General features: G+C 37.2%; 1 protein-coding gene across 1 annotated transcript in view; it reads right to left on the reverse strand.

The window, feature by feature from the left end:
• ASB4 (ankyrin repeat and SOCS box containing 4) overlaps positions 1–22,729 on the reverse strand; it is a 54,088-nt gene extending 31,359 nt beyond the window's left edge. Inside the window, exons 1-2 of the mRNA XM_007982110.3 lie at positions 22,342–22,729; positions 12,824–13,123 (exon numbers count right to left, since the gene is read on the reverse strand). Coding sequence (XP_007980301.1) covers positions 12,824–13,123; positions 22,342–22,528 — 487 coding nt within the window. The 5' untranslated portion in view covers positions 22,529–22,729. The remainder of the gene's footprint in view (positions 1–12,823; positions 13,124–22,341) is intronic.
• Positions 22,730–27,368: the final 4,639 nt, after the last annotated feature.

A 27,368-nucleotide genomic window follows, 5' to 3' on the forward strand; every position in this document is an offset into this window, starting at 1 on the left:
TCACATATGCAATCCTCTGCCCACAATCTTCTATCTATGCATCTTGCTTGTTCAGTGTCCACTATAACCATTCCTGGACTCCATCAGATCCCTCTCTGTGTTCTCTTTGTCCATTAAATGTTCCTTTCTTCTCTCCTCTATCCAGCTTAGTTCCATATTTTATCATTTTAATAACTCTTTTGCTGAAACTTTAAATTCCCTTCATCTCTTCATAGCATCTACCTGGGGCCATTATGAGTGACCCTAACCCTGCGTGAGCCCAATTATCTGCTGTCTCAGCGTCTGCACCCAAGCAGCTGAGTGCTGTGTGGCAAAAAACACCTGTGCCACCTGTGCAAGACCAGTACCATCATAAAGTCAAATATCAGAACTCAGCTGGACCCTCCAGACTGCTCAGAAACCCAATGTTTCTGTTTTACTTAGTTTCCCATTCTCTGTAATTCCCTATAATAATTATTCTCTATAATTACAGAAAATATAATATATTCTCTGTAACAATTATTTCAAACCTCTTTTTGCCTCGAATCTTTTATACTTCTTCTCTTTTCACTCTCAACTCTCTTCACTTCTTACTTTACATTAAAAAATGCTCTTCAAAGGGAAGCTTCCTTAAAGCCTTCCCACCACACATATCAACTCTCATTCTCTCCTTTTCTGCTTCTGGCTATGATAGAATAAAGTTTTTCCTCTCCAAAGTCAATCCCTTTACCTGCTCTGGATCTCATTTCCCAAACTTCTCAGAATCCTCACACCAAAAATTATCCCTCCTCTCTTCTTTGTCTTCAATCTATGCCCTACTGGTGGATTTTTCCATCAGTTTTTTAAATGCTCAGGTTTCTACCATCTAAAATCAAAAAAAAAAAAAAAAGTTCAAACCCATTTTCCTCTTCATCTACTTCTCGTCTTCTCTTCACAAATACTCCTTAAAAGGCTTGTTCACACTTTCAGACACCCTCCTTTTTAGTTCTCAATCGCCCCTGCTCTGATTTCTGCATCCATTGCTCAACTGATTGGTATAATCTTCAGTTCCATCCATGTCACTAAATCCAATAGCAGCTGTTTAACTCTCAACTTACTGGATCTCTCCGTAGTATTTAACACTTCTGACTTCTCCCTCCTTCCTGACATACTCTCTTCATATGGGAAAGAAGCAATGTGTACAACTGAGCATGATTTTACTGGTAATGATCATGAAATTGCTCTGGTTCAATCGCACTCTTTTCCCTAGTGCTAGAACTTGTTGTCAATTGAGCATTCAATAAATTTTTAACAATCAACACCCAATATGTACTATGCACTGGGCTCTGCCAAGCAAAACGGTCTCTGCTTTCATGAAACTTATGGTTTAGTGAAGGAGGCAGATACTAATCAAAGAATTCAACAAATAAAATACAAGTACCACAAAGGAAAGCTACAATGAGATATGAGAATACAGAACATAGCATAGTGTCCTAATTGAGTTTAAAGGAATGAAGGAAGACTGATCCTCAGAAGTGCAGTCTGAACTAACACCTTGCATAGGAGTTGAAGTTTGCTCAGCAAAGAAGAGGGACAGGGCATTCTAGATAGCAGATATGCTATATTTGCATCCCCAGCCTTTTCCCCTAACTTAGCTCCTGGAATAATGGCAATTAGGTCTTGATTCTCTAGGAAAAAAAAAAAAAACAAAACAGAGTTTTCTTCAGAGAATCTGACTAATTCATAAGAGACTATGTCAGAGATTCCTCAGATGAAACGTCCAGCCAGATACTGTACAGAAAAAAACAAACAAACAAAAAAAAAAAAACAAAAAAAAACACTCTCCCTAGATAATTAGATTCTGAATCAGCTTTTAACTCGATCTTAAATATAGGCAGACAGCCAAGGATAATAAGACATCTAAGGAAAACCTCTAATATACTTGACGGAGGCAATAAAAACAGAGAAAAACAACCTAGAAAAGATCTCCCAGAAAGCAGAGAATAAAGAAACGTAAAATGGGAGAGATGATACAAGACAATTTAGAGAAACAGTCCAGGGAGGGTCAATATCCAAATAATAGTAATTCAAGAAAGATAGCATATAAAAAGCAGAAGAAAAGAACTCATGCAGGAAACAATTCAGGAACATTTCTCAGAACTGATAGACAAGCATTGTGGAATTGAATGGACTCAGTACAAAGGATGAAGATAAACCTACCAAGGCAGTTCATTGTGAAATTTTAGAACATCAAAGACCAAAAAAAAAAAAAAAAAAAAAAAAAAAAACTAAATTCCCCAGAGAGGAAGATAATAAGTCCCATAAAAAAACAAAGAAGTAAATGGCTTTCAATTTTCCAGCTGCAGTACTGGAAACTAGAAGGCAATGGGGCAATGCCTTCACCATGCTAAAAGAAAATGTTTATGAATCTAGAACTCTATGCTAAGTCGTGGGGTAGAATTCATGCACTGGGGTGCATGTATAGTCTCATGCACCCTTTCTCAGAAAGCTACCAGAGGATGTATCTAACCCAAATAGGCAAGACACCAAGATTTAGGAAGCCTTGTGGTCCAGGAAACAGGGGAGAGGAAAAGGGTGTTCCTGGGATGGTAGGGAATGGGGATCCCAGGATGACAGTGGTTCACCAGATGCACATCAACCTGAACCTAGTTGGAGCAGGTCTGAAGACATCAGAAAGAACTTTTTCAAGAAAATAAAATTGATAAAATACCCACTAAGTTTAAATATTTCAGAAAAGATTAAAACTATTGTCTGACCAGGCACAATGCCTCACACCTATAATTCCAGCACTTTGTAGACATAAGAAGGAGGATCACTTGAGGCCAGGAGTTGGAGACTAGCTCCACTAAAAATAATCTTTTAAAAATTAGCCAGGCACGGCCCATGCGCCTGTAGTCTCAGGTACTTGGGAGGCTGAGGTGGGGGGATTGCTTGAGTCTGGGAAGTCAAACCTGCAGTGAGCCATGGTCATGCTACTGCATTCTAGCTTGGGTGACAGAGTGAAACCCTGTCTCTAAAAATAAATAAAATAAAATAAAATAAAATAATTGGCAAAAGCTTTGAGGTTAAATAGCAATGAGTATGTAGAAAATTAAGCCAAAGAATAAAATAAGACAATTTTCTACAGAGATAACAAACATTGCACAAAAAAAGAAGCTATCATAGTTGACCACAAGCCTCACAGTTATAACGTAACTCCATCATAAGGGACAGGGAATGAAGAAGTACTTGGGGAGAGGGACACGGATAGCGGAAAAGGAGCCAGATCCTCATTTTCCATTAGACTCAATCAATAGATTCTTATAAAGCTGCTTCTATTGCTACTTATTCTTTTCCACTTTTATGATAAATAAGTGGTATTTATTTAGTAATTTGGAGCTAAATATCAAACTAATCAGCTCAAGGAAGTAAAAGTGGTTGCCTCTGAAGAAGGAATAATCTAGTACTACATATTTCATAATAAACTTTGAATATGGTATCTTCTTAATGTCTTTCAAACAATGTTCATATTTCTTCCACCTCTTTTGCTAAATATATTTTCTAGGCCCCTTAAATTTCTTGTGATATTATAAATATATCCTTTCTTACATTACAATTTCTAGCTGCTTATTTCTGGTATACAGAAATGTAACTGATTTTTGTATATTGATCTTAAATGCACTACCTCTGCAACTCAATTGCTAGTTGTAACCATTTAATTGTAGATTTTCTTGGATTTTCTATATAGACAAACATCCTGTTTTAAATAATGGCCATTTTGCTTCCTTCTTTTCAATCATCATACATTATTTATTTTTCCCTTCTCTTTGTGCCAGTTAGGACCTCCAGGACAGGGCTGAAGAGACTGTGATGAGAGCAGAAAAGTTGTTTCATTCCTGATTCTAAAGAGATGCTTCTACAATCTCAGCACTAAATAGACTATCAACTTGAAAGCACTGCTTAAGGTTGTGTTCCCCGAAGTGTGGTATGATTTTTCGTGGAACATTCTTTACGGGACTGGAGTAACTGCTGACTGACCGGGTGTGAGATAGGGACTGCAAACTCATTTCAAGTTAATTCACTCAGAGCAGAATGATTGGAGGCAAAGCTTCTGGAAAAAGCAGTGACCAGAAGACGCAGCTTTTTAGAGTCATTTTCTGCCATCTGAGAACAGAGGGTCTCTGAGCAGAGGTCAAGAATTTAATTGCCTTTTATTTACTGTTACTGTTACCCTCAATGTATTGGGTTTCGATTTTTTATAGTAATAACAGATTTCCTTTAAAATTGAATTTAATAAGTAATATCAATTTGATGAGAATATTAAATTCATATTGTACAGGTGGTACTCACAATACAGCAGATGTGGCAAAAATCCTGAGGGTGGTTTGCAAATGACTGGTCAGATTTATGCTATTACAATGTATAACATAGAAGATGAAAAGATGGAAGGCGATGAGGTGGTAAGAGCAGTGTCTGTCCAGCAGGCATATCTATTTCAGATTAAAATGAAGGCCAGTGACATCTTGCCTTACCATGTTACACTTCATTGACCAGGGAATTTCCTAACATGTGGGTGAGTTGTGTCACTGTCACATAAAGTAGCAGGGAACAGTCTTTTAAAAGGCATGATCCCCTTTACATTGCCCCCATGCTACATTCTGCTAAGGAACATTTGAATTTTTATGGCTTTCCTGCAGTAACAAATTTTTCTCCTACTGTCAGGATTTGCTTCATGCAGAGTAAAGCAGGCAGCTTTCATTTTCCTCTTACGAATGGAATAGGTAGAAATAATATGCTGCTTGGCAGCCACCTAAACCTGCCCTGACTCTCTTTATTCATAGGGAAATGCAGGATTCAAGGAGAGGACGTTTTTCACCAAGGTAAATAAGCCTTCTCAACTGATGAACACTATTATACTAACACCAAAGGAAACAAAGGCCAGGAGATGGGGGCATGAAGTAGAAAGGCAAACAGAAAAATAGCAGACAAAATCCAGCATGGGGACAAAGCAGGCTCTGCAACACTGAAAAAACAGGGAAAAATCCTTTAAGAGAAAATTGGATGCAATTTTTTGGCCTCAATTAGCCTTTTCCACAAAGAGCACTTTTCCACAAAGAGCCCATTAAATAGCAAATGAAATTACATCGGTTTTCAGTTGCCATGGCATTGGTTCTTCCTCTAATGGACTTCTCTGGTCCTGAGCTTAATGTTAGCCTGACTTATTTTCCTTGTCTGTATGTTGTCTCAATTTCCTCTGTCCTGCTACAAAATGATGTATTTGAGTTCTCCCCCAGAGTACCTATGACATAATCTAAGAGAGAGAAAATTTAGCCTTTGGCTATATCTCTAGAGACTGAGAGGGTAAAGCTGATGAAGAGCAGCATTTCATTAACCATGAACCACGCAGTTTTCATTTATTAGGTGGCAGTGGGTCCCCATCCGTGCACTCAGGGCTTCTGGAGCCATTCCCAGATCTGTCGGTAACTTCAGTAACTATTTATTGAGCACTTTCTATGTGCCAAGCACTGTCCAAGAAGCTGAGGCATAAAAATGCAAAGGAAAGAAGACAAGATGCTCACAGTCTTTTAGTTTCCAGGTTAGAAGACCCACCTGCAAAACACTTACTTTCTCCTTCTATTTCCTCATCCATAAGATGGGTTGAAATTTTCCCCAATGATCTGATTCACAGGTTTGTTTTCTTATTTACATACCTGCCAGCTGCCACACTTTAAAAAATTATTCTAACAGCAAGGATCTGAAATAATACATTAGCCTTTTTGAAATTGCTTAGCTACAGTTAAGCATTAGCTATGATATCAAGTCTGACTCTGACATTTTAAATATTATTTTGATATGCATAATCACATACAATGTTTTAAAAAATACATCTATATAGTCCATACTGTCCTATAAGCTGCTTTTTACAACCTTCCCATGTGAATGGACATTCTTTTAAATATCATTTTAAACATCTGCACGGCGTGGTGGTAACAACATGAAATTCTCTATTAGATATGTAAGTGTTTTTCAGTTTTTCAGTAATATAAATGACTCTCTAAGGGCAAATAGGACTCAAGCAATTTTTTGAGACTCTAAATACATTTAAAAATTAAAAGTGCCTATCTATATATTTTCAATTGCGGTACATTTTAAATGTTTTTCTTAACCAATCAAAACTTCTAAGACAAAAATATAAGGTAAAATAAGTAAAATATACTCTAACCGCATTATTCTGAAAACTTACAGAAGTAGGAGAAAGTCTCCAATTTCTAGTGTACTGCAGGTCACGTGACCACGCACAATTCTAAGTTACATGATCAGTGTCTCTTTTTCTTTCTCCTCAGTTATCTCTTTGACTTTAGGTATAACCTAGTTCAGAGATAACATCTAAAGTCTGAATTTGAGGTCCTAAGTAAATGATAGCCCTGGGTAAAAAGGTCCCCTGCCTAGAATTGGTCCCTAATCCTAGAGGTGAAATTTCTAAGTTAAAAGAAAGTTTTCAGTTTACACTTTTGATATGTGTTATCAATTTGCCACCCAGGCTTGTACCTATTTCCTTTCTATTAAGAGTGTGTGAGAGCACTTCCCTATGTGTTTGTCACATATGTATTATCTTTCGTATGCTTATTAATGTAATAAACAACAAAATATCTCATTGTTATTTTAATTGACATGTTACTGATTACCAATAAATGCTATCATTATGCCATACATTTATTTGCTATTTATATGATTATTCCTTTTTTTTCCTTAAATATTCCTGTTCTTGGTCTTTTTGTTCTTTTTCTTTTCTTTTACCTCTTTCTCTCTTCTTTCATTTTTTAGTTGTTAGCCTCGTTACTTTAATTGAAAAACTTCTGTATATAGTAAGCCCTTTGTCATATAGTCTCAAATATTTTTCCCACTTTTATGATTACCTTTTAATTTTATGACGTTTGCCCTACTGAAGTTGAACATTTTTGCTTTCTCTAATTTATCTTTATTTTCTTTGTGAATTCAGCCTTTGATGACATGGCTTGAAAGAGTAAGTGGATCTTTAATGGACTTCCATTTTCTCTCCTTGACTGTTGTAAGCCTAATTCATTAGTGTCAGCCTACAAGCATTGCCCAAGCTTCCCCCTACCTCTTTCTTCCTTCTCATCTCTAGGTAGTCTCCCTCTGTTGACAGGAACAAAAGAGATGGGGAATAACTGTACCAGCTGGGAAAGGTGACGCCTCTAGGGAGTGAAAGGTTTGGCCACTCTGTCAGTTTGTGGTTGATGAAGTCACATGAAAAGGTGACAATATAAAAAGTTAACAAAGTTTCAGTTATGTGGAATGAATAAGTTCTAAAGATCTAATGTACAGCAGGATGACTATAGCTAGTAACACTGCATCATTTACTGGAAATCTATTGAAAGTAGATATTAAATGTGATTATTGCAAAGTAAGACAAAAAATGTTTTAATTAAAAAGTTAAGGCCGGGCGCGGTGGCTCAAGCCTGTAATCCCAGCACTTTGGGAGGCCGAGGCGGGCGGATCACGAGGTCAGGAGATCGAGACCGTCCTGGCTAACCCGGTGAAACCCCGTCTCTACTAAAAAATACAAAAAAAAAAAAAAAAAAAAAAACTAGCCGGGCGAGGTTGCAGGCGCCTGTAGTCCCAGCTGCTCGGGAGGCTGAGGCAGGAGAATGGCGTAAACCCGGGAGGCGGAGCTTGCAGTGAGCTGATATCCGGCCACTGCACTCCAGCCTGGGCGACAGAGCGAGACTTCGTCTCAAAAAAAAAAAAAAAAAGGTAATAAATAAATACATAATTTCCAAAATTCCTAAAACTCTTAAAAATAAAAAGCTTGCATGTTTAAACTAATTAAATTTAAAAATCAATAAAGATAAAAACTAAATCTAAACATAAATGAATGAGTAAATGTGAAGAGCGGTGATGGCCACACATAGAAAAAGTGGGTAAGCTCCAAATGATGCCTAACCTTGTCCCTGTAGCTTCCTTCCTAAGGGGGAGGTTGCAAAAGCAAACATAAGAAGAGCATGATTGCTGGAGGGAGGTCACAGACCAGTATTATCTACAGTTGGAGATCAGAGAAAAACCCTGTGTGCCAAAGGAAATGATTCATAGGAAGAAAACAGTTGAAGATGCATGAGACAGGATAACTGAAAGGTTCCAGTCTTTCAGAAGTTGAGATGAGATGAAATCCAGAGAATATGGGATACACACTCATTTTTAACAGGTGAACCAAAGAAGAAGGAGAATAAGCTGGGCTGAATTTTTTCTTCCCCTTCATTTCCACAGGTTGAAAAGATCATGGTTTTGTTTCTTTTTTGTTTTTGTTTTTTTTTTGAGACAGATCTTGCTCTGTCACACAGGCTGGTGTGCAGTGGTCCAATGATAGCTCACAGCAGCCAACCTTAAACTCCTGATCTCAAGCAATTCTCCTGCCTCAGTCTCCTGAGTAGCTAGAACTACAGATGCACCACCATGCCTGGTTAATTTATTTTTCCTTTAGTAAAGATGTGGTCTCATTATGTTGCCCAGTCTGATCTCAAACTCCTGGCCTCAAATGGTCCTCCTGCCTCAGCCTCCCCAAAGTTCTGGGATTACAAGCATAAGCCACGGCTCCTAGCCACACGACATCTTTTATAAGTCCAGTAATCCTACTACATTTCTTTAGTAAGCTGCTTCTCCCGTTTTTTTTTTTTTTTTTTTTTTTTTTTTTCTCCTGAACTTCCCATTCCTTCTCCATTCTTGTGAAAATGTCCACACTTCCTGCTCTCCTCTCATTTTTTGGCTGATGACTGCCCGACACATTGTTGAGGGGAAAAACCATCAGAACTCCCTCATCTTAGCATCATCAAATCTACAAACATTCTGGCATTTAAAACCATCTTTTACTTTGTCCCACTTCTTAAAAATGAGGATGTTCACAGCTACTCGGGAGGCTGAGGCAGGAGAATGGCGTGAACAGGGAGGCAGAGCTTGCAGTGAGCCGAGATCGCACCACTGCACTCCAGCCTGGGCGACAACACGAGACCATGTCTCAAAAAAAAAAAAAAAAAAAAGAAAAAAGAAAAAGAAAAAGAAAAAGAAAAGAAAAGAGGATGTATCCCATAGTCTCTGGATTTAATCTCACCTCAACTTCTGAAAGACTTTCAGTTATCTTGTCTTGTGCATCTTCAACTGTTTTCTTTCTATGAATCATTTCCTTTGGCACACAAGCTTTTTCTTTGATCTCCAACTGTAGGTAATACTTTCCTGTGACCTCCCTCCAGCCCCTCCAGCAATCATGCTCTTTTTATGTTCACTTCTTCAGCCTCACTTCTTTTCAACAACTGTTTACCTGTGACATCTCTGGTTTCTAACCACCCATTTGCACTTTATACCATTCAAATCTGACTTTTAACACTGTTTCACCAAAACTATTTTTGTCAGTGATAACTGTGTCACCTAATCTAATGAACATCTAATTAACCCTGTGTAGCTATCACTCTAGCTGGCCACTCTCTGCTTCTGGAATCTACTACCTCTTTCTTAGTCCTTGTGTTGCCAAAATACTCTTGGTTTTCTCCAACTTTACTTATCAGTATATCTTACTCTCCTTTATTGGCTTCTCCCTATCCTTCTAACATTGAAATGTTAGAATTCATTGGGGCTTATTCATAGATTCACTTTTCTCTGTATATACTCTTTATGAAGGTGATTCCATAGATTTCCTTGGCTTCAAATACAATCAATAGGCTGACAATTCTGAAATTATAGCTTTAGTCCAGGGCTCTGTTCTGAAATCTATACTTTTATATAAAGTGCATCCTTGACATTTTCACTGAAGTCTCAAAGAGTTATGAAAACTCTCATACTTAAAACAGATCTAGGAGGACTTACTCTATCTGATTTCAAGACTTGATACAAACCTATGGCAACCAAGTCAGTGGAGCATTAGGAAAATGAAAAGATATATAGGTCAATGGAATAGGCTGGAGTCCAGAAATAAACCCAAACACATATTGCCAATCGATTTTTGACAGAAATACTAAGACAATTCAATGGTGAAAGAATATTCTTTTCAACAAACGGTGCTGAAACAATTGGGCATCCATATCAAAAAAGACAAACCTAACCCATAACTTATACCATATTAAAAAAATTAACTCAAAATTAATCCTAGACCTAAAAGTAAAATCTGAAATGACAAAACCTCTAGAAATAAACATAGGAAACAAATTTTGTTGCTAGAAGGAAAAAAATTTATAAATTGAATTTATCAGAATTAAATACTTCTCTTTGAAAGATACTGTTAGGAAAATGAAAAGCCACAGAATGAAGAAAAGTATGTGCAAACCATGTATCTGATAAAGCACTAGTATTCAGAATATATATAAAGAACTCTCTCAAATCAATAAGAATACAGGCAACCCATTTTTTTAAAGGAGCAAAATTTACAGACATTTAACCAAAGTAAATAATATACAGATGGCAAATCAATATATGAAAACATGTTCAACATCCTTAGGCATCAGGGAAATTCAGATTAAAACAATGAGATACCATTACAAACATATTAGAAGAGCTAACATTCTAATGATCTACCCCCAGTAGAGGGACATTTAGAATGTTAGCTAATATGTTAGCCATTCTAATACGTTTGTAATTATTGCAAACTGATGTTGCCAATGCTGACCTCAAACCCATAGACTCAAGCACCTTGGCCTCCCAAAACACTGACACTCTAGGTGTGAGCCACCATGCCTAGCCTAATTTGTTTTTTATCTCACATTATCAATTTCTGCCAAGCAATTGGAATTCTCATACATTGCTGACAGAAATACAAAATGATAGAACTACTTTGGAAAACAGTGTTGCAGTTTCTTGTAAATTAACCACATAGCCGTCATCCCACTCCTAGGTATTTACATAAGAGAAATAAAAACATCCACATAAAAACCTATATGCAAATGTTTATATCAGCTTTTCTTTCAAAATTGACAAAAACTAAGGACATTCCAAATGTCCCTCTACTGGGGGTAGATCAATTTTGTTATGTGTATACAATGGAATACTACTCAGCAATAAAAAGGTCTAATTTATTGGTCCATGCAACCACATGGATGGATCTCAAATGCATCATGCTAAGTGTGAGAAACCAGATTCAAAAGCCTACATATTTTATAATTTAATGTATATGACATTCTGAAAACAGGCAAAATTATAGGGAGGGAAAACATCAGTGGTTGTCAGTAGATGTAGAAGGGGAGAGGACTAACTACAAAGGGTGTCAGGAAACTTTTTAAGATGATTGGCATGATGGTTTCACAAAAATAGTATTTCACAAAATGTTAAATTGTACTGTTAATTTTGCTGCATGGTAATTATACCTCCATAAACTGACTTTTTAAAAAATGGATTTAATTATTATCCCTACATAGGTGCTTCTTCCTCAAGTTTCTTTATCTCAAAAAATGGCATCACTATCTGCTTATTTTCTAAAACCTGAAACCTGGCAATGATACTTGGGACTTCCTTTTTCCCTCACACCCCACCCACATCCAATCCATCTCCAAATCCCAACAATTCTACTTCCAAAATGTATTGCAAACCCATCTCCTGAACTCCCTATCTGAACTTGCCCCTAGTGCAAGCCACCATCTTCTCTCACCTAGACTATTAAAATAGCTTCCCTACTGGTCTCCCTGCTTCCATTCTTGTCCACCTCCAATCTGTTTTCTGCATAACTCCAGAATAATGACTTTAAAGGAAAATGAAATCATGTCACTGTCTTACTGAAAACTTTCTTGTGGCTCTATTTCAGAGCCCTACACTTTCACCTTCGAAGGCCCTGCAGGATCTAACACATCCAGTGTCATCTTGTGACTCTCTCCTCTACCCTCTTGTCCTTCCCACCCTACCCCACACCCATGATACTCTGATCATAGTAGCCCTCTTCTATCTGCTTAATATTCCAAGTTTTATTGCTCTCTTAGCAACTTTGCTCAAGTTGTTTCCTATAGCTAGACCCCTCTTCCTCTCGGCTTTCTTTTTTAATGGCTGTCTCCTTCCCATTTGATTTTTGTTTGTTTGTTTTTGCTGTTTGTTATTTTGTTTTGAGACAGGGTTTCACTCTGTCAGTCAGGCTGGAGTGCAGTGGCATAATCACAAGTCACTGCAGCCTTGACCTCTTGGGATCAAGTGACCCTCCTGCCTCAGTCTCCTGAGTAGCTGGGACCATAGGTGCATGCCACCATGCCTGACTAGTTTTTTTTACTTTTTGTAGAGATGGGGTCTCCCTATGTTGCCCAGACTGGTCTCGAACTCCTGGGCTCAAGTGATCCTCCCACCTTAGCCTCCAAAGATTCTGGTACCACAAGCATGAGCCACTGCACCTGGCTCTCCTTTTCATTCTTAAAGTTTCAGCCTACTTAGCATAATATCCTTAGAGAAGCCTTTACACATTTTATAGTAATTCACTTCTGACATTCTCATTCATAACCCTGTTTTCTCCTTCACAACACTTTCCCAATTTATAATTATATATTTATGAATTTAATTTGTTAATATTTATCTCCCCTGTTAGAATATACTTTCTTTGAGGGCAGGTGTATTTTCTCTTTTTCATTTACTTAGTGCATTACCTGATGCATAATGGGAGCTAAATAAATATTTGTTAAGTAAATGAATGAACTTCCTGCTATTAAATAATAATAATAAGATTCCAATGTGATCATCACTGAATTACCTGGATCAACAGAACTATGTATTTTTAGGGCCCTCTGTACTAGGTGTAATTGCATCTTTATGCTTACTACATCACATGGTCACAAAGTCTTGAAGCCATGAGTATACAAGTAGACAACAATGTTAGCCACCCAGAAAGGCTTACCTTTCCAAACCAATTGCTTGGCACAGAGAATGGAACTTGGAGTTGTACAAAAGTGCAAAGCTGTATGTCCACTTAAGGAGTAGCAATTGAGCTTTGCCCCACGATCACAGAGGATCTTAACACAATCCGCATTGGCCATTTCACAAGCCACGTGAAGAGGGGTTTTCCCATTGGGTCTACAGTTGATTGTAGCATTATGGTCCAGTAGCACCAGAAGGCATTCCACATGACCAAACAAGACAGAGAGATGCAGGCCTGTGGCCCAGGAAGACTTCAATTTATAGCTAGGCAACCAATAACCTGAAGAAAAAAAAAAGAAAGAAAGAAAGGAAAGAAAGTTTAACTTCTTGACCTAGGCTTTCTCCCTGTTTTATGCGGATTTTTACAAGGTATTTTATTTTGGTCACATTTACAAAAGTGGAGTGGAGAGGGGATGACACAGGTTTTAAATTAACAGCTAGTGGGTCTGCAGCATTTTGTTAAATAGGGTATTCTGATGTTCATCAGGGGAACAGGCTTTCTCAAGTTCTCACTGTCTCTACTATTTCTTATTACTGTGTCTTGTTCCTTTATTTACTTTACCTTTCTAGGTCTTACAAGCATTTAATTTTGGGATTTTCATTTAGGTAATTGTATTTTATTTTGTATGGTGAGTTACTTGAGATGCTTCAAGGATATTTTTTTAAAACTGTCAATCATTGAGAGTTTGTCTTGAATGATTCCAAGGCTGTTAGTTGCAAGCTTATAATTTTTATTCTATCCAAAATCTGTTTTCCTATAGTTGTTGTCAATCCAACATATGAATGTGTTTAATCTTTTTTAAAAATTATCACTCCAAAATTTTATTTGCCTGCCTGTTGATTTATGCAATATCTCTTTCCAAAGACGAATTTAAAGCAACTCTCAACTTTCACACACCTTAAGATTTGTAAAACGATTTAGAAAATAAGGGCAAAATTAAAAAGTAGGAAAATTAAAATGTCAAAAGTAAGATAAATACATACACAAAATATAAACTCTATCCTGTACACTAGAATGGCATTGCAAATTTGCCTTTGAATTTCCTAGCAGCCAAAATAAACAGGAAAATAAGATATGTTGCATAATTAATGATGTCTACAGCCATACATAAATGAATTGGGCAGGAGAAGTGTAGATGCGCCTAGAACTGAGATCTTTGATAATTTTTCCCATTGGTTTTTGGAAATGTGCATTTTCTCTCTTTGCCTCTCTCTCTCTCTTCTCCCTCTGATCTCTGACTTCTATACGCTGAGCTGGTCTTTTTTCTATAAGTCTCCAACTATTGCCACGTTTGACAAGCTATAACTATGATGACTTTATAAACTTCCTTTCTATGTCAATGCCAATAGCCATAGCATTTAAGCTTTTATGAGTGGAGAATGGAAAATAGGTATAGAAAGAAATACTGAGGGCAAGAAGATGAAGAGATAGTTCTTCAACAGCCACAGCATAGAAGTTACTTTAGGTCTGAAACAACAAAATAGATTTTAACATGAGTAAACCAAAAGTTTGCTTATAGGTCATAAAAATTCCACTTATAAGTACAAGGTAAGCAGAATATGATTTAATGGTCATTTATCTGAGAAACAACCTAGGGATTTGAGCTGTAATCTCAAAATAAGCCAACAGTGGGATGGTGCTGCCAAAAAACTAATACAATCTGAAACTACATTAATAAAAGTGTAGTGCCCAGAACAAGAGAAGCAAACATTGTATTATTCACTGATTAGATAAGACCAGAAGAAATCTAGAATATTACGATTACTTCTGGGCATTGCCCCTTACAAGAAACGATGAACTACTAGAGGGTGCTCTGAAGATGATGACCACATTAAAAGTGGGCCTGGTGATCAGGTATTAAATTTCTCTCATTTAAGTGAAAAACACTAGAGACATGCCACTCCTGTGTACTTGCTATAAGCATAAACACCCATGTGAAACATCCTAAAGGACCACTGTATTGCACAACTCCACAAAGAACACCATTTGTGTTGTACTCTGTGAAACATGCTCCCGGACTTAGGAATCTTGACAACCTGGTCTACATATAAGAACATGCACTACACTACAGAATTCTTTGAATGGTTAAACAACCTCCATGTCAATTGATAGGAGACTTCTTAAATAAATTATGGTACATCCATCCAACCAAATATTATACAACCATTAAAAAAAATGGGGCAGTTCTGTATAGACTGAAATGGAAAGATCTCAAGATATATTACTGAGTGAGACAAGCAGGGAGCCAAACAGTATACAGACTATGCTATCACATGCAATTATATTTGTAAACACTAAGAACAAGAAACTGGTTATAGTGGTGGCCTCCAAGAAGAACTGGAGGGTTAGTGGATCAGGACAGACATGCACTTGTTCTTGAATACCCGCTTAGTAACTTTTAAATGTAGTATCCTGTGCATGTATTGCTTTTTAACAAAAATAAATAAAATTAAAATAAGCTATTGTCTCTCTGTCCAGAGGGGAAAGAATAATTTAATTTGAATAAGCTCTTTACAAGGTTGTGCACAGTGATTAATCCCACAGGAATGAATCAACTCAACCGGAAGTTTGTCTTTCTGCAATGTATCCTCCAACATAGCTTCACACACACACACACACACACACACACACACACAAATTTTAATCCCTTTTTTACTCCATTCAGAATTCTAGAGCCATCTTGCTTTCTCTCCCTCCCACCTTTCCCTTTATCCAAATCTACTCTTTAAAAAGAAATCCAGTTATTTCACATTAAGGTCTAATGGACTGAGGATTGTTTAAAGTGTGATCACTCTCAGGATTATCTGAATTTATGGAAAAATCTATAGTCAGCTAATAGAATTAAATTCTAAGATATTAATTTGAGATTCCAGACACTGTGAAGAGATGGTGTTGGATTATACAGACTTTCCGTGGCAGAACTAAGTAATGTCATAGATGGTCTGAGCTGGGGAGTATCAACTCCACGCCTCGTGTGTATGTGTATGCAAACTGATATACACACACTATGTATGTGCAGATAGATTCATTTATACATTTCTATTGAGTTATGTACGTTGAATCTCTGTTCCAAGCAGAGTTCTTAAGCTGTATGTTATGCAGCTTGCTTTTGATGATGAATGAATCATATTAACATCAATACTTAATCAGTCATTTTAATACTCAAATTTCCTCAAAAAGCAATTGGCAAAAACAGTCTTTTCTAACTGCCTAAGAAGTTGGTTCCAGGTCTGAAAACCAGGGTGTGTTTTGCCTGCTGATTAACAGCAAAAATTAGGCAGCTTTCTGTGACAACTGATTGGAAACTTGCGCCTGCTTCTGCAATGGGAAGAAAAATGATCCCAGAAAGGAAGCAGCAGAGAGCTGATTAAGAAAACACCATTTTGATGTAAAATCAAAGAAACACAGAATGTCAGCACTGGAGGGAAGATTATCCAGTCCAAGCCTTTCATTTTCCAGATGAGAAAACTGCCACTTTTTCATCCTGCTGGAGCCATGAGTTGCCTGCCTCAATCCAAACTCATAGACTCAGAATACCCGCAATGCAGAATTTCTATCTGTCTTTGTCTTTGTGGAAGCAGAATAGAATTACCTCCAAGCCTGCTTCGCAAATCACAAGGAAAGGAAGAAGATCCACAATTCATCTGTAATATTTCATATCTCTGATGTGGAAATGCATTTGCTAGTTGAATTTTTTTCCTCCTCCTAACTTGCCAGTAGCACCTAAAGAATCTCTCCTGCCCATGTATTATGTGAATCAGTCATCCTTGGCCTCTCAGTCAGTTTTTTCTGCATCTCCTGTAATCATAAACATTAACTGGTCAATCAGGCTCACAGACTACCAAGTCCTGGAAATCAGCCAACTCCCAGAATGGAGTTGTGGCTACAACTCACCTCTCCTAAGATAGGAGTGTGTGTAGGTCGGTGGCAACAGGACACCTTGGCTGCTGCCCCTGGGGAGCTGAAGTGGAGAAATGGGAAGAGGACAGATTGCAGGCTATGGTTTAGGGTGTACTGAAGTGTATCTGGAGGCTGTGTTGCAAAACTTTGGTGGTAATGTGAGGGATTGTTGAATAATTCAGCCCCGAGCATATCAGGAAAGCCTACTGCTTTGAGCAGAGAAAAGAGCAGCCCCTGGCAAAAGGGACATGAACGTACAATCATAACTTTAAAATGAGGTGGGGCCTACAGGTCGTTGTGTAGTAAATGTGGAAGTAAAACACACTTACTGTCATGGAGGGCCAAACCACAGGTAAAACTATCTTCAAAAACCACAGATGAGGCTGTGCCTGTTCACAATCTTGTGCTGATGCTGATATGTCAAGAGATCAGAATTCGTCTCCCAAAATATAACCACCAATGATCACAGCATGCTAGAAACACTATTAACTGATCAGGCAGATTCATTTTTTACACACTCCCTTCTTCCCACAGCAAAATTTTCCCAGGACTTCGAAACCTAGAATGTGATTTATTCCTAGTATTTGTCTTTCAAAGCCCCTCTCTGTTCACTTCTGCAGATTTCAGGTTGCCCTTTTACTATGTGTTTAGACTGCACAAAGGACAGAGGTGAGGCAGAGCCAGGAAACCAAGCCCATGGGAGCTGGGGGTGGGAGGTGAAGCAGCAGCTGCCTCCCTCTAATGTAAACCACTCACACACTACCCCATGTCTACAGTCTGTGTGCAGTGACAGCTCCTTGCAGAAGGGTTCTGTTTGAGTAAGAAGCTCACTAAAAAAAAAGAAAAATACAGATTATTTCCCCTATGTACAAACCGCACAGGAACTCCCAAATACAGGCCATGCTCATGTGGCTTTGACCATGATACATAATCTGTTTACACAGCTTCACCTGCATAATATGATTAATTATCTGCATGAAGGAATCTGAACTTAGAGAGGGTCTTGTCAAAGTTTCCATTTTACAAATGAAGATAATTAGTCTGGAAGAGGTTAAGTAGTATAAAGTGTCCATGTTCATATAACAAGTACTGACAGAATCAACTCGAACTCTCAAACTCCATTGCCCCCAAATCTTTAAATAGCTATCTATGATCCAAAGGCTACATGCAGTTTACCTCCAAACTGATATCACTTGTAGCTAAAAGTTCTAAAGGAATTTTAGAAGTTTTATCCCTGGAAAAAAAAAATATGCAGACTAATCCTGTGTGTGTGTATGTGTGTGTGTGCGCACGCATGTGTGTGTGTGTGCTTAATTTAAATCTGAAACCAAAGAGATATGCCCCAATAGCTGGGTAGAAAGCTGCCTAGAAATATAGCAAGGAGCAAAGTGTTTGGGCCTTCTTTTGGAAGAGGGGCTTGGTTCTGCTCCAGCGTTTGGAGAGGATGTACACATTTCTGGTAAACCTTCAGCTAAGCCTGGGCTCTGCAACAGTTATCAACTATAATGTTATCTGAGTCAAAAGAACCCCACACACGAGAAGCTTCTGTTATTACAGCCAAAGGTTACACACACTGCTCGTGGCTGGATTAGCAGACATTTGCTCTGCCTGTGTCCACGTATTTACACAGTCCTGAAGGATTACAGACTGAAGCACAATTCTTGGCTATTTTTTAATAGCTAATATTTTCCAGATAACTCAAAGTTCCCCTGGGAAGCAGGGGGAAAAAGCAAGTTTGAGGTGTAAAATGTAAAAGAAAAAAGTTTGAACATCGAAGAAAGGAAAAGAAACCTAGGATGGAAATGGGAAAGCAGGAGAATGAATTTCTGCAAAGAGGAAAATTAGGTGATAAAGAAATTATTCATTCGGAGAGTGGAAATAAGAGCTTTCACGATATTTGGATATAAGTTACTACTTAGTAAAGTAGATAGAGTACCTGTCAGGAAGTTTTCAAGTGAAATCATTCATTGGTTATTTTAATTAAAAATATGACCACCAACCAAGGAATCAGTGGCTATGGGCCATAAACGAAGTACTTAAAGTGCATTACCCTGATTAATAAAAGGACTCCGATGAACCTTGCTGACTAGGGAGTTTCCTACCAAAGAGATAAGTATGAAACTCTGCCCGTATCATTTATGAGCCAAAGCTCATACATCTGAAGGAAGATCAAGCTGTGTAGTTGGTAAAGCCTTTGACAACAGTTTTATGGACAGTCCTTCATGTTTCCAGTATGGAGTTCACCAGTGAAAACCAATAGAAGGGACCTTCGTGTTTTCTTTAAAGATTTATTTTACGTTTGGCTCATAATAAATTTTATATCACTGGCATCCCTTGACTTTCAATGACTTATTGCATTTGGTAGTTAGAAAGTTGTTATTTATATTTTCTTTGTATCATTTTTATTTTAAAGTGATCACCTGGTAAACGTAATTTTTGCTTACTTGTTTTTGCTTTTAAGACCCATTATCTCCGCCATTCCCAGGGAGGTCTCTCAAATGCCAACCAGCACATTTTAAATGTTTGCTTTACAAAATGTGAGGGAAATTTCTTTAAATTAATAAAACATGATTTCATCTGAAGATTTTATTATGAAGCTTAAAATAACTTAGAAAAGTAAAGTGAGAACTCTCTAAGTATCATGATTAGGTGCTGGAGAAAGATAGGATCCACAGTTTGAACACGAACTCTGTTTTCTGTCAAACTGGAAAGAGAAGATACTCAATGAGATGGGCCCAGTGCTACAGAGGAAAGCAGAAATGAGCTTCCAGACTTATTTATACTCCAATAGCTTTTTTCTGTCTTCCTCACAAAATCCACATTTCATATTTGCTCATGAGCTCAACTTTTGATTACTGGTGTGCCAACTAGATTGCAAATTTGGGGAGCACTATTTAGATTTTAGGTGATTTATTTGCCAGCAGAGTTCTGAGTTCCCTTTTCAAAAATTATACACTGACTTTCATATAGGCTTAGATGGACTATATTTCGGGACAAAATTTAGTTAATTTTTAAATCGTATAAAAATGCTGTATGTTCTAAATAAATAAGAATGGTTTAGAATTGATTGCACTACTTTTCATTTTCTATAGGACTATCAAATGTTGAATATAGAATTTTAGTATTGATTACGCAAGGAAATTTAAGAGTAGCATGAGATTTGTTATAGGTTTTGCACATTGTCTTTCTTATTAAGCCAAAAATAACTGAAACCTGAAGATTCCCACACTTTAAAAGTAAACAGGAATGTTCTGTTTCCTCATCTGGATGTTGGCTACATATGTTTGTTATTTTGTGAAAAGTAATCAAGTTGCACACTTATTCATGCACTTCTGTGTAGAGCTTTTCAAAAGTGCTTTAAAAACAATCAAAGAGCAGTATGTAGCAGTTCAACAGCGTCCAATGTCCAAAACTTCTCCTTTGATTTAATAAAGTCTCACAAACTTTAATCCAGCCACACACCCTTTAAGACCACGTAGAAATGGGTCCTGTTTCTTTGAACTATTTAGAAAACAACTAACTAACCATTGTAGACTGCTCAGCTCCAGGCTGTTGCCTGACAATGACTTTATGACTTAAGAAATTGATATAACCACTTAGATCTCTAGCAGCTAGGATTCTATTTATCATTTCCATTCCTAACTTTCCATTCCTAAGTTTAAAAGGATCGATGATAAGGCTGGAAGCATGTGAAAAAAATTTGAAGAAACTTTTAAGAAAGATGAGGTCTTAACCTGGATTTAAGACTAAAGATACAGGTCCTTATGCCCATACTCATATTAAACAGAGTAGTGTGTTTCTTTCTACACATGAATGCACAGACACAAATTTCCTGCATAAACCCTAAAAGTAAGACCACAGATTTTACTAGTTCTGTGCAAACATCCACCTGGCATACGTAAGAATGGAACTGTTCTTTTCCTTTTCCAGAGGGTGTAATTTGCTATCTCCTTAATTGAAAGCCACATCCCACAGTCCTAACACTATGAAAACACCTCAATTCCTGTGAATGAAAATTTAGCTCTATGAGGACTGTAGGAGTCAGCTCACATTGACAAGAATAATTTAAAATGTATTTTCTTTTCCTTCAAGGGTGATGACACCGGTGGAAGCAGGAGAACCAACCCCCCGACTCCCCTCCACTTCCCTAAAGCCTGCACCTAAAACTTCGTTTCTTATATCCTTAGAAACTTTGCACAATCTGTGCAACTTGACTTGCTCAGGAGATGAGAGTAGACAGTCTTTGCAATTCACGGTCAAATAACTTACCCACTGACTTGAACCTGAGTTATTTCGCCCTAGGCAGAATTATAAGCTTTTTAAAAACATCTTTAAAATTAGTTTAGCATTCAGACACTCTATCACTGAACAAAGTTATAAGATGAAAGCAATCTAATTACATAGTATATACAAATTTTCTTTCTAACAGAGACCCCATAAACTTTTTAAAAAATAGATCCCTTCTTTGTCTTCCCATCAATATATTAATGCCACTAATGTGAAAATATTATAAAGCCTTTGAGTAAAAGTCTTAAACACAGTAACTAGCTTCAACTCTTCTATACTTCCCTCAGAACTGACAGAGGACAGTAAATTAATGAAGAAATATATAATGTACCATTAGCATTTGTATTTGGAAATGGATTATAATGATGATTTATATATGACCCGAAATCATCTTTAAACATGAAAATAATGACTGTCTCTAAATGCTATAAACAAGACCTTAGCATCTATATTGTATTAAACATTAGTGATGTTGAGCAGCGTGTTTGCAGTATGCTCACCAAATGATCTAACTGCTCACGTTCCCCTCCATTAGCCAGTTGATTTGGGAAATCAGAATCAGCGGAACTCTAATTTATTTCTGATTTATTAAGCATGGGTTCCAGAAAATTCCTTGGTAAAAAAGAAGTTCTAATTTTTGTTTTCCTTAGGTCTTTATAAGGCAGGTACTCTGTATTAAGCATATCTACAATTTTGAACAATTATTGTAGTCCAGGAAAAAAATTAACTTTTTGGTTTTGCTGAATTCAGCTTTTGTGCCTGAACTGAAAACTCATTAAAATGATGAAGACCATCAAGGTGCCTATGACACTGCTTTAATCCATTTCTTAACCCTCCAAATGCTGGGGAGAGTCCTCTTTTTCATCCACATGGACATAGAGAGGATATATCTTTAAGTGGCTGTTAATGGAGAATTAGCAGCCTGTTCTTAAACCAGGTACATTGTCTAAGATAGGGTTTTAACAATCTGCTTAGCCATAATCTAGAAATGTTTTCTTCCTTCTATATCATCATAGTCAGAAGAAAAGTTAAAAACAGAGAGTGCGTTGCTAAAAATGATTATCTGGGATTTCAAGTCCTAGGCCCAAGGGTGGGAAAAGAAAAGGAGAGACACAACTTATACATATATATCAGTCCACCATGTGTTTTAGTTTAAAAAGAAAGAAAATATCAATTTAGAAATATTTTTAAAATGAATACTTAAAGAAACAATACAAGCTACTGTTTAGAGTGGATAACTGACCCTGCATTTTTTTTTTAAAAAAAAATCATTTTCTACCAGTTTTACAATAACACCTATATGTTTTTACCTTGTTTATAAGATGCCAAAACCATATTCTCATCTTCGACTTCAAAAACAGTGTCCACATCTATTTGCCTTTGGATTAAAATAGCCTTCAATTTTCCGAAGTCATTGGACTTTAGAGCCTCAAGGAAATTTCTCTTAACTAACTTGGCAGCTCCAGATTTAGTGACAGGGGCAGTGGTGCCGTCCATCCTTCCTCTCCTTCTGGAAGCTTTGTTGTGATTTATCAAGAGAACAGCACCAAGCAAACAGGCGCATGCTGGAGAGTCCACAAACTGTCAGCTAATTTTATCCCAAAGTTATGCTGATCCGTTCTATTTATATAGGGATCATTTCAAACTTCAAAATATCCTTCTTGGCTGCCACTACATTTTCAGGTCCTTTAAACTGGTTATATATTAACTGATCCATTCAGTAATATATAGTGTCAATATGAAGGAAAGCCCCCGTGATACATTTCCAAGCACGAAATGTCACAATTATTTCTTATATGATCAAAGTAATAACATAAGATTTAAAAGCTCTTAATGCTCTTTTTTTTTCCCTCAATAAAAACATCTGGTGCCTGGCTGGAGATCCAGTGTCTTGCTCTGACTAACCAATATCCAAAAACGAAAATCTGTTACAGTTGGTGATACATGTGCTTCTAAAAACCCGTAATAATTTTGCAGTATGAGCTTGTAAAATCAACCACGGTCATACATATTTGAAGACAAACAGGAGGTTTTCAAGCGACCTAGACTTGAAAAATTTTAATATCATGAAAAGCTGGGTGGGGGGGGATGGTCGGGGGCAGAGACTGTTTTAGGTGAAAAAGAAACTGAAGAGATAAAACAGCTAAATGCAACATGTGAATGAACTTTATTGAATCCTGTTTTTTAATCAGCTAGAAAAGACAGTATTGGGACAATTGTGGAACTATAAACGTGGACTAGATATTACTTGACAATATAGAAGTGTAAGGATAAATGTGTTGTGGTTACGTCAAAAAATATTCTTACCCTTAAGTGATACACTAAGGGATAAATTGTCATGACGTCTAAAACTTCTTTAAAAATAGCTCAGAAATGCAGATAGATAGATGTGTGTGTATGTATATATACACACACATATGTACTAAATATACATATATACATATACATAGGCATGTATAATATATATACACACGTGTATATATACATATACACACACGTGTAATATATATACACACATGTATATATACATATACATATATATACATGTATGTATAAATAGAAACAGAGAATAGCAAGTGTGGCAAAAACTTAAAGAGTTGGTGAATCTAATAAGGGATATATTGATGTCCATTACACTATTCTTTCAGCTTTTCTGTAAGTTTGAAATTTTTCAAATAAAAAGTTGGAGAGAAAAGTATATACTTAATTTTTCTTACATAAAATCATTAAAAATTAGGAAAATTATAATGGCAAGTACTAAAGAGAATGTAAATAAATTGCATTTTATGTTGTTTGTGAAGGTCAAAACTAGTGCAAACTTTCTGCAGAATAATTAAGAACATGACTTTTAAAAAAACTTACAATGATACTGTTTGATTCTTAGAATTTACCTAAGTATGTAAATGATGTTTTTTTAACTTGTTTTATTGATGTGTAATATAAATGCAAGAAATTGACAAGTTATAGGTATACAGCTTGTCAGATTTTCAGTGAACACACTCATGTAATCAACAATGAGGTTAAATCATAGACTAGTTCAAGTTTACCTGTAATCAACAATGAGCTTAAATCATAGACTAGTTCAAGTTTACCTGAAGCCCCTTTTATGTCCTCTTCTAATCAAAACACCTGCCTCACAGAGATAACAGTAAGTCTTAACTTCTAATACTGTAGATTAGTTTTGTTTGTTATTTTATTTTGAGACAGGGTCTCACTCTGTCGCCCAGACTGGAATGGAGTGGTGCAATCTGGGCTCACTGCAGCCTTTGCCTCTTAGGCTCAAGCCATCCTCCCACCTCAGCCTCTGGAGTAGTTAGGACTACAGGCATGCAACCAACACACCTGGCTAAATTTTGTATGTTTTAGGGTTTTGCCATGTTGCCCAGGCTGATCTCCAACTCCTAAGTTTAAGCGAACCTCCTGCCTCGGCCATCCAAAGTGCTAGGATTACAGGCATGAGCCACTGTGCCCTGCCAATTTTTTTCTACTTTTTAATGTTAAACATTTTACAATTTTTGAAAATTTTAAATTATATAATTTTTGAAAAATAGCAACAACAAAAAGAGCCATATATGGAAACACTTCCTCAACCAAGGGATTGGCTCCCAATTGACTCTGTGACACACTGCTTTTGTTGAAATTGTATTGGCATTCTTAGAGAGCACTTTGCAAGTCTGTTTTATGCTATTGTTATGATTCTTTCCACATATACCCATCGAGTATCTACCATTTGCCAGACACTTATTCTGGGCACTGCAGATACAGCAGTGAACAAACACAAAAATCCCTGCCTATGTGTAACTTAGCTCACTAACAGATTTAAGTGGCAATGGGAATCCCTAGATCGTCTCCATTTCTTATACACTAGAATTTGTCACAAAGTTGCAAATATACTGAATTTCATACAAAAATAATGTAGTTTGTTTATATCTAATCATTTGATCTGACCCCCATTATGGGTCTCCACACCTAACTTAGTGGCAAAAAGGACAATTTAATTTTGGTCCAACCTGAGGTGTTAATCTGATCCAAATATTTAGCAGTCTCTTTAGGTAAATGATCAGTCTCTTTGAATAAAATTCTCCATATTTGAGAGTTCAGGCTTTCCCCCTAAGAGAGTTTCAGGGAATATGGGATACATGGAGGAACAATATTCACAATGCTAATATTTAACAACTAGTATTAATTGGAAGAGACTTTTGTCGTAAATTACCAGTATGGCCAGACCATGTGTATCAAGTGAATAGCAGTCAGCAGTAAGAATGCACCTTACAAGATTTCATGGTGACTGAAAGGCAAGGGGGTCCTCAGATGGACTCATTGTCCTCTGGATCCTCCCTGATATCTCCGTGGCAGAATGAGTCCTCACTAACTTGGTCTTATCTGGCTACTGGAGTGTGTGATTCTGGTTATTTGACTACAGTTTTGATGTCCTCAAACACTGCAGCCCATTGGCTGACAAGGACGATGAAGAACAAGTCATCTTCTATTGTGCCACTTTCTTGCCATCTTCTTAGGGCCAGAATAGACATAGAGCTAAGCTAAGGAATGAAGTTTCCAAGGGGTCTACATTCTCTCTAATGCTGAGCCGCTAACCTCAGTGGCCTCGAACTTCCTCAGGCATATCTGGTTGTTTCTAAACCACCCCCCATCCCATCAAAGTTCAACCTTGGAAGAAGTGTGTGAGGAGGGCTGAGTGCATGCCATCTGACCCCTGGATAAGCCTATATATCCTCTCATAATCCATCAAGGCTTCTAGCCTTCCTAGCTACAAGGGTCCAGTTGGACTATTTACTGCCTCTCTAGCTTTTCCTTTTCTCCCTTTGTCAGCAAGCCTATTGATCTCCCTCCAGAGGTGGAATGGTTATCATCTTTGCCTTGTGAAAGAAACCCTATGACGTGAGTCCTTCAGGCATGGTCCTTGAAGTGCTAAATAAGGAGATAAGGTGATTTAGAAATATCCTCATTTTCCTAATGCTTGAGTCTCACAACGGCTATCTTTCTAAGTGTCTGCATTGAGACTTAAACCTGATCAATGCACAGATGGTCCTTACTCAGGTTGGCAAACTTCAAAACTTGGCCCTCAAGGTCGAAGGCCGCAGGGAACATGACTTCAGAATGAAATTTTAAAGCATTGCTTTAATATCTGGATACAACTTTAAAATTTTAGCCTAAAGAGATGGCTATAATTTTTCCCACCGAAGCTATTTCAGTCTTGTCCCATAGCTATATAAATAAATCCTAGATCTAAACTTGGTGGAATAATCCAAGAAAACAAAGCAAATTTTCATTTAAAAAATGTATCAAGTTGAAAATATTATCTATGTAATTCTGCTAAAAATCAATTGATCGATTTACCTGAGCAGCAAAGGATACAACTTACAGATTATTTGCACCTACAAAGCAAATAGCAGCTTAATTAAATTGCCCATCAAAATCCTTCTCACATAGGAAGCAATGCCACCAATGCTAATAGCAGGTTTGAGACCTGCCTTCACTATCCAAGCCACTGCTTCAAGTCACCTCAGGAGGTCAAATTACACAGTGGTCATGTTTCACACTGTCTAGTCAGGCTTGTCAGAAATTCCTGTCTCCTCAGCTCTTAAAAATGAAAACTCTCCATCCTATAAGATGAGTTTTTTATTACTGTTTCATGACATGTCCAGAACAGTGTCCTTTGCTCTTGAAATAGTATGAAGACCTTTCTGACAAGGCAATGATGTTGAGGCAAGTGGCCCTTAAGACCCTGGTGTACTCTCTGGGGACCCATGGCTGAGACAGCAGGCACAAAGTCCCAGCTGCTTGTCTGTGTACAACATAATCTGTCTACTTGGAGTATCTTCTCTGGAACACAAATGGCTCCTTGGTTTATCATAGCATTTAAACATGAATTTGATGCTACTAAGCCACAATCACTTATCAAATGCAACTATAGGGAAGAAATTTGAAGCCAGTTAGAATTGGAAACTAGAATTTCTGTGGCAACAGAACCCCTTGGGCCTCCTGACTTTCCCAGCAGCTGAATTAGGATGTCCTTGCTATTACAGAAATGGATGATTAGGTGTCTGACATCCCTTTCTTCTTATCTGTTATACTTCTCTAATATGTAGCATCTCACTCATTACACGTCATCTGGTTGGGTTTTTTCTTTTTTCTTTTCTTTTCTTTTTTTTTTTTTTTTTTTGCTATTCTTTTATATGTTAGTGTTAGTGCTTAGTATAAAGATGCCTTTGTTTGTAAGTAACACTAGCAACTGGAACTGATTTAAACAGTAAGGATTTATTGGTTTCTATAATGGAAAATTCCAGTTGTAGTGTTTGGGTTTCAGCGGAGGTCT

Source organism: Chlorocebus sabaeus, chromosome 21 (genome assembly GCF_047675955.1).
Source record: "Chlorocebus sabaeus isolate Y175 chromosome 21, mChlSab1.0.hap1, whole genome shotgun sequence".
Lineage (NCBI taxonomy): Eukaryota > Metazoa > Chordata > Mammalia > Primates > Cercopithecidae > Chlorocebus > Chlorocebus sabaeus.